The 8,843-nt window shown below is 42.9% G+C and overlaps 1 protein-coding gene across 1 annotated transcript in view; it reads right to left on the bottom strand.

Annotated features, from left to right (window-relative positions):
- Nucleotides 1-1,426: 1,426 nt before the first annotated feature.
- The window catches only part of lrrc75a (leucine rich repeat containing 75A), a 63,355-nt gene continuing 55,938 nt past the window's right edge, over nt 1,427-8,843 (bottom strand). The window contains exons 4-5 of the mRNA XM_037776248.1: nt 6,172-6,445; nt 1,427-5,477 (exon numbers count right to left, since the gene is read on the bottom strand). Of these exons, the coding sequence (XP_037632176.1) occupies nt 4,851-5,477; nt 6,172-6,445 (901 nt within the window). The 3' untranslated portion in view covers nt 1,427-4,850. The remainder of the gene's footprint in view (nt 5,478-6,171; nt 6,446-8,843) is intronic.

Below are 8,843 nucleotides of genomic sequence, written 5' to 3' on the forward strand. Positions count from 1 at the left end.
GATGCAATACAGAGTAGGTTAATACAGACTGTGACTTTAAGTGGCTTTATAGGGTTGTCCTGGGCAACAATTTATATTAATATTATTAAATATGAATATGTAAAAACGTAATAGCTAAATGCTTCATTTAGTTGTTTTCAAAATTGCACATGCTAAATTGCTGAAGTTGCTGGATTGCTATTTGAAATGTATAGGATAACTTTTAAAGGGCCAGTGTGTAACATTTAAGGGGATCTATTGGCAGAAATGGAATATAATATTAATGAGTATGTTGTCTTTTGTGTATATTCACCTGAAAATGAGGGGTTTCCTCCAAAGAATATAGAAGCACAGAGACGAAACTCTGGTGCTTCATTGACAACAGCCACTAGATGGCGCTGCGGTAGCGCTGCCGACATTTGGGACTGAAACCGCCAATGAGTCCTTGGCCATGGATGTATAAAGAGATGTCTGTAAATCACAGGATAATTATTTTTTTAGGTAAATCAACTTCCCAGTATGAACACTTAAACATCCCTCATTTAAATCATTATGTCCTAAAAGTTGTAAAATGAACTAATAGCTGTATCCAGAGTTATTTTCCTCGGCATAATGAAAGCGCATCAGACCCACGGGACTGCACCGCCCTGCAGGCTCATAGGACATATCCGGTTCTGCCGGCTTCCTGCTAGCTGTATGCGGCTGTAATAATAGATATATATAGTGTAATTCATCACTTTTATGATCTTATTAATACATCCATGGGCTGTATGCTGTAAGCCTGTACAATGGTGGATGTATTAACGTCTCTGTTCCCAAACAACCGGCTATCGGCCAGTAGCTAGTAGTGCTAGTAGCACGACATAATGTAGGCTATTTACTAACACGCAGGGCAAAAGCACAGGACACAACCTCTTATACATCCATGGTCTGTGGTCTATTGGACATGGATTTTGGAGGTCTTTGACATGAAAAAGATTGAGGTTGCTCTCAAAATCTGTGTGTTGGATTTTTCTAACTTCTATTTATGCTCCTCTGGGAAGCGGCCGGGCAAATAGTTTGATAAATAAATAAGTAAGTAAATAGTTATAATAGTATGCATATTTATGATATTTTCATTGTTCAACACAGGATATTTTGGTGGAGACATTAAATTATGACAATAGAAATATTTTTGTTTTACTTTTGTACGGCACTTTGTAGGTGGACGTTTTATTGGCGTCTGGTAGTCGCTTTCAGTCCAAAATGGCAGAGGAGTAGCTCTGCTGCTGGGCGCTGACGCTGCAATGGAATGAACAATTGACTTTCACTTCTTAGCAATATACGTTCTTCGGGTCCTCTTCAAGGAGCCGGCCACCGTGTTTCTACAGTAGCCCAGAATGGACAAACCAAACACTGGCTCTAGATAGGGCCATTTGCGTTTTTGCGTTGGCCACCGTAGTTCTCCTGCACGCTTGGCACACAGGAGAAGTTTGGTTGGTTGCAATCTGCAACCTCACTGCTAGATGTTGCCAAATCCTACACACTGCACCTTTAAATGAATGCTTGCTTTGCTTTTAGCGTCTCTAAATGTAAATGGTATCCATTCATTTTAATGACACCATGCCTTATTTGTAAGTCAGCCTTTGAAATAAAATTCAATCAACTCACATAAAGTTATTTATACTGATACGATCTGATCAGATATTTTACTTTAAATTCTCCTTTTCAGACATTTAATTTTAGTTTCTAGAGATTATTTCTTGTTTATCAGAATATGGTTTCCATAAAATATTTCAGACAAGAAGAAAATAGCTTTGTATGTGAGAACTGACTGTCATTCAGTACAGTACCTCTGCCAATGCTATACAATTGTCAAGATATTCTAGTTCGACATGTTGGATTCTCGCCACGTTCACCCACTGACCTTTCCATAAAGTCTTATGCCAATACTTTCAGAGGTAATATATCCTGCTAGCAGAAAGACATAATGAAATGAAAACATGGATCCCATCCAGCGTCTGTTGGTGGGATTCTGCATAAACAAGCAACAACTACTGTATTGTAAAGGGGGACTCCAGCAGAGCGCAATTTCAAAGAAGTTCTTGCTCACTAAAACGTCTACGTGACAGGTGCGCAGACAAACATGCTTGTCTATGTATATGAGATCTGCCTGACGATGTGTTGCAACTGCAAATATCAGCATGTCATTAAAGGCCTTCATTTTTTATGCCACACACGTTAACAGCTGCAAAGGTGAATGAAGTGGCAGCTGTCTTGGGGAAAAGTATAAAGCATTTATTCATTTTTTAACTGCGTTAGGATGAAGGTTTTTTTTCTACACGTGTTAATATTCTCCTCATTTCCATTTCAAAATAGCCTTTCCAATGAGTGCCTTTTTATAGTATCACAAATTAAGAGATTGGTTCCCCTTTTTCCCAGCTTTTAAGTATTATTCATGAATATAGCTTGAACTATCCCAGACCACAAAAATAACATGCATGAATCATTGAATTGAGTGGCATTCCTCTTTAAATAGCTAATCTACAATCTACATAATTGCCCCTGCACAGATAAAAACATATATATACTGTACATCCAAAAATATTTCTTAAAGCTTTGCATTGGACTATAAGTGACACATGGAATGGAAAGCACAGGCCGGGTGAGAGCTACATACTGCATAAGGATATAATCTGTTGTAACCCAGCGGGCAGCATACGTGAATGTGGTCATAGCTGCGGCCTATATATAAACACAGCACTGTAAGCATATGACGCACTCTAGCGTGCAGTACCGTGGAGTGAAACATGACCTGGATTATGAGAGAAAGGCTACTCAATATTTCAACTTGATACCCCAGCACTTTGCATTGGGACACATGGCAATACGATTATCACATCTATCCGCTGTACATGGACACCACAGCAAGCCCTCGTCCTTCCAAAACGGGACACCTTTTTACTGCTTTCCTTATGGTACATGTCCACAAGGGGCGTTTTTTATCGCGAGGGATCGCCTCGCTTCCCAGCATGGGACGCTTGATGGGCTCCACTAGACACAAGGCACTCGGCACCTGATTAGACGAACGCTTTCCCTCGTGGGCTGCTGCTCCCATCTTTCAAATTGGAACCAAGACGGTTCCTCATTTCTTTCTTACTTTCTTCTCTTATTCACCTTATTCTTTACCTGAACTAGGCTGCTTCTGCATTGCGTCATGTTGTGTTCACACTTCTGTTTAGAGCGGAAGTGCCATTATTTGCTTAGCGTTGCTAGCATAGTGGTAACACATCCATGGTTCATCATCTTTTACTTGCCAAAAAGCAGTTTTTAAGCCTTAAACAAGCTGTTGTTATGTTCTTTTAGGCGATAAAGTAACCATTTAGATTTCCAATATGTGATCAGTTTAACCAAATATATTTGGAAATGAATTAATTATGTTTTCGGAGCTGCTGGCTGTGTGAGACCAGTCGGTCAGCGCACATAAGCACATGTCAACAGTGTTTTTGTAATTACTCTCACTGCTAGAAGAGGTAGACACAGGTCCACACTGCAGGTTTAACTATTGGGTACTAAAAACAATAATAATACAGTTAAATTACATCGTCCTCCCAGTCAATGATGGCTGATGGATGTAGTATTGCAAAACCGTCTCTGGTAAAAGCATCCGATCGCCGAAATGTAGCTGCTTAATAGCACTGCTGGCACTTAACTGGAAGAACTAACGCAATTGCGTTCGAACCAGAAGTGAAAAAATAGGCAGGGCAGCATGAGGTGAATATCACGAAATGTGTTTCTGAAAACATTTTATGCAAGAAATAAGCCATGCAGTTGCTGAATCTGTCTTTATTTTGGATCAACAACGGTTAGTTTAAAAGTTTCGAGGGAGTTTCCATAAGCGGCGAGTTGCGCCGTACGCCCCCTGATTTGCATAAAGTAGCCGAGACCTCAACTTTATGCAAACGAGGAGCGGCCGACGTGACACCCCGTCTCTCGAATTGCGCCGCCACGCTACCAGAATGCATTGAACGGCTGCTTACATGGACAATGAATGGGAAGCGTGGAAAGGACGGAGGCTGTGGACACGTACCACTACAGTCATCAGGCCTTTACTGTGTCCTTTTCTTTATCACTTGTTTATCTCTTTTGGTTTCAGCTGACTAATTTCATCTTCAGTGCACTGCTCTTCCACTAAAGCACGGTGCATCTGTTCATTCGTTAAGAAGCAACCGACTTCCACGACGCAGTCGGCTTGACTCTTGATTCCCGTCTGTCTTCCGATCCATCTGGCTAGCTGTGGACGTATGTGGGAGGGAAACATTTTCCACTTCTAGCTTTTTGGCAAAAACATTTTCAAAAGGTTTAAGGGCCCTGACTAGTTTGTGTGTATCTCTGCTTTTATATTTTCTGGTCTCTTGTTTATCATAAACACACACTCTTAACCAGTAACGGGACGGGTCACAGGCACATGTAGGTATCACCAGGGTTACCGGGAGGAAAGGACCTGAATAAAGATTAACATTCTATACATAAAAGCCTCATGTGATATAATCAGTCTATTCTATGCATTAGCATCTTAGCGTCTATTGGTACTTTGAAAAAACAGACAGTTACGATAAAACAGACGTCCTGTTGCGGATTGTCTTCTCATGTTCCAGTCACCAAGAGTCACCTAGGTCCAGCTGTCACTCTGCCAGTATCCGAGCGCTGCGGTGGCTGGTCACAAATCAGATCAGTAGATGGAGTATCCAGTAGCGTGTTCATATGGATTACAGCCCGTTTGACTTTGAGTCAGTTATCCTCTGCAGGAGACAAAGTCTTCTCTCTCCTCCTTCCACACAGGACTCGACACAGAAAGGGAAACATAAGCAGAGCGGGGCAAGGAGCAGCAATCAGGTCAAGTGGTCTGATTGGCCCGTCACCTCATCTAAGTCCTCCACTCTCATTGGCTCAGCGGCTCCAGAGGAGTGTTGTGACTGGCTGGAGCAGGACAGGTGGGAGGAGCGGCTGTGCGTGTCGTCGCCATCGTCCGCCATCGCCGCCCTCCTGCCTGGCCGCAGCTCTTTCCTCTGTGCCTCCTTCTCTTTCTCCGCCCTCTCCACCTCCTCCTCCTCCTCCCCTCTCCACCCCCTCCTCCTTCCCCCTTTCCTCTGCTCCTCCACCGTCCACATGCTCTCGTCCTCGTCCTCCCTCCCTGCAACCTCCCTGTCGAAGTCCAGCAGCTCCTCCATCATCTCCTCTATCTCCATCTCTCCGTCCAGCTCCTCCTCCACCTCCGACCGGAGCTCGCCCAGGCTCTCGGTTCGGTTGGTGTCGTCCGTCTCCTCCTCTTCCCCGAGCCCCCTCAGCCTCTCGGGGGCGTCGCTGGCCTGACTCTCTCCGAACTCCAGGATGGTGGGCAAGTTTCCCTGCTTGGGACAGCGCTTTCTCAGGCTGACCAGGAAGGGCTGCGGCAGGGAGAAGATGTCCACGTTGTTGCCGAGGTCAATCCATGTCACGCTGGGGAAACTGCCAGGATCCTGGGGTAGAAAATATCAACATATACTGTATTCAAATATTATCATCACATTTTATTTTAAGTAAATTACTGCAAGCTAATGAAATCACTGACAAAACAAGTGTCCACATCTACCAGCCTTCACACACACTTGCAATGCAGAAAGAGTGAAATGATGCAGAAATGATGATCTCAATAGTTTAAGTCATCATGTGTTCATTTTTTAAAATGTTCTTAAACTGTGGCCAGCATTGTTGTTGTTGTTGTTGTTGCTACAGTGCGAATCTTGTTACTATCACCAGGCGGTGCCAAAGAAAGAAATGTTTTTAGGGCATTTCCTCGGGAACCAAGAACATTTTGAGAAAACTCAGCAACTTTACCTGTGTTTTGATCAGAGGAACCAGGAACTAAATTTAGCTCCTCCAGCTGGAACTAAACCAGCAGCACCTCGAGTTTCACATGCCAAAAAAAAACTTAATCTGGGGGTAGTACCCTCTGGTGGTTCAGGAACAACTGGAGTAAGGATTGCGATTGGTCAAACAAAGCTTGTGCAGCACCTCTGTACAGTGTGTCTCCTTTTAATGTGTTTTTTCTTTGGAACAGAAAGCAAGGAATCTCTTTAAACTACACCAATACTGATACTATGCTAGTATGTTGTAATTAGTGCATATTTGACAAATATATGAAAATATTCAAAAGATATGCGCCATGCTGACCTTCAGGGCGTCGGTCACCTCTTTCAGAACAGCTCTGGTCAGCCTGTTCCCGTTCAGCGCCAGGGTCTCCAGGTGTGGCAGGGCGGCCAGCGTGGGCAGGAGCAGGAGGAAGGCCTCGTCCGTCAGCTCGCTGAAGCCCAGCTCCAGGCTGACCACGATGGACGCATGGCGCTGCAGATGTGCACACAGACGCTCCATGTCCCGAGCCGCCAGAGGGATACCGGACAGATCCAACGCCCCACTGGACAGAGGGGCCGACAGCACCGCCTTCAAACTGGAGATGGACACATGAGCAAATATTAGAGCCAATGTGCTGATAAGGGCCCGCAGAGAGATTGTTGGTTTGTAGCTAATATTTTGTGCCAATTATGCATCTGATTAAGTTGATTTTTTTCTTCCAATCTTAAGGTAATTCTTTGTACTGTTCATCTATTTACCAATAAATGCCAAGAGCGCATTATCTTTCATTATATTGCATTTTTGTACTGCACTTGTAACCATTTTCATTCCATACCAGTAGATGCACATTATAATTATATACAACAACATCACACATTTATCCACCTCCCTTAATCACATAAAACCTGCCACTTCACACTTCGCACATGCTGTCACACAAGTGACAGCATGGCAACATGGTATTGTTTCCATTTCCATGTTTGCGTCCTATAGCCTGTAATTTCTTCACTGAGAAGAACCCTTTGCATTAGACAATAGGTTGCTTCGTTAACTGTAATGGACTTCACTGCTTCTTTCTTTGAATGTTTGTTCTTGTTTATGCGCCCGGGTTTTGAGCAGACCCTCTTAATGTTACACCCTGACCCGACAAATAGTTGCAACTGGCAATATCCACCAATAAAACGCTGTTTTTTGGTGAGAACATTTGGGCGCTGGTCGGCCATGCAGACAGGATGTAGAACCACAATTGGAGGAATAGTTTGACATTTTGGAAAATAGGCTTTCCTGCCGAGCGTTAGATGAGAAGATCAATATCACTCTCATATCTGTTTGTTCAAAATGTAGCTGGAGCCAGCAGCAGTTAGCTTTAGGGAAGTCACGATAACAGAAATTTAGTAGTCGATATCAATACCAGTGAATCTCCACGATTCTCGATACTAATTTGATACCACGGTAAAAAACAAAAGTAAAACAATAAATACCATCAACATCCACTCCTTTATTACCATTTGCATACTGGTGTTTATTATTAAGTTAAACAGATCATAATTCCCTCTCTGATATCTATTTTATCTTGCTTTGAAAACATCTCCTTCAAACAACTGGATTTATTCAAGTTTCTCATCAAAAACTAAATTTTACAAGATTACATTTGAACGCATCATGATAACGTTAGAATTTACCTTCGCCCAATACTCATTTTTACTGAATAGAGAACTGAACGCATCCTAATGTAAATCAACGGCACCTTGCATGTTGAAATCGCTAACGTTAACTAGCTCTCATCCTGACGATTTCAGCACAGATTTGTTGTTCGCGATGTAGCATTATCAGGGAAAAAAATAGTGTGCGTCGATAGTGAGTTTACTCAGGCCCCAAACACATTTTCTATCGTCGCCAGGACAACGGGAATTTGTTAGTCCCGAGCCCTAAAGGTACTTCAGAATGGTAGCCTACTGTAGAAAAACGAGTGCTGAAGTAAAAAATGTAAATGTAAAAATGTAAATCCAATTTTATTGTCACACATTGTTCCCAAGCCAAGTCCCCACGGACTGAGCTACTGCCGCCCGCAAGTATCGGTTCTTGTGACATCCCTAGTTAGCTTAGCTTATCACAAAGACTGGAAACAGGGGGAAACAGCTAGCCTGGCTCTGTCCAAAGTAAAAAAAATCTTCTAAAGCTCACTAATTAACATGTTTGTGTGATATTGATCTTTTCATCTGACTTTCGGCAAGAAATCGTATTACCCAAAATGTCAAATTATTCCTTTAGGTGGAAACTTCAGGTATCAGCACGACTTCAAACCAATATCCAAAAGTAATGCCAGCTGCATCTGTTCATTAAAGCCCCGTGGTGAACCCTACTGTGGAGTAATGATTGCAAAGACAGAGAGAAAATGAAGAAAAGTCCACACTGCATGAGGTAATGTGCACAGAAAGTATGCATTGTACCTGACATCTAATGGAAACTACATAAACCACACAAACACTGCAGCTCTGGAGACACACAGGCAAAGACAGAGAGATACTGAGGGGGTTTACTGTAGGGCTTAAGAAACTGAAGTTTGGGGAATGAGAAATGGCTGCGAAACACTTAAAGCTATACTCTCCAACCACATGGTCCGAACTAAAAATAAACCCAGTGGGGCGCCTGGATTTGGCAGAGAATTAAGTGAGTGGAGCACAAAGGACTGATCTGGGGTCTGGGCCATAAAAAGACCAATTTTTCCAGCTTACAAATGAAAACAATACTTGTAATTCACACTGGACATGAGGGCCAATGGCGATGATCGCCCACAAATAACACTTACGCAAGTGAGGTTTAGGGACACACACACACACACACACTCAGTGTAGTTCTTCATTTAGGATTAACCCGCTGGCAGTAAATCTGCTTCTGCTGTACATTGACAGAACATGAGCTGCAGCAGAGACCTACAGGTCTGATCAGCACAAAGCTGGCCAAACAAAGAGCGGGATTCAACTATTATCATC

This window comes from Sebastes umbrosus, chromosome 7 (genome assembly GCF_015220745.1).
Source record: "Sebastes umbrosus isolate fSebUmb1 chromosome 7, fSebUmb1.pri, whole genome shotgun sequence".
Taxonomy (NCBI): domain Eukaryota; kingdom Metazoa; phylum Chordata; class Actinopteri; order Perciformes; family Sebastidae; genus Sebastes; species Sebastes umbrosus.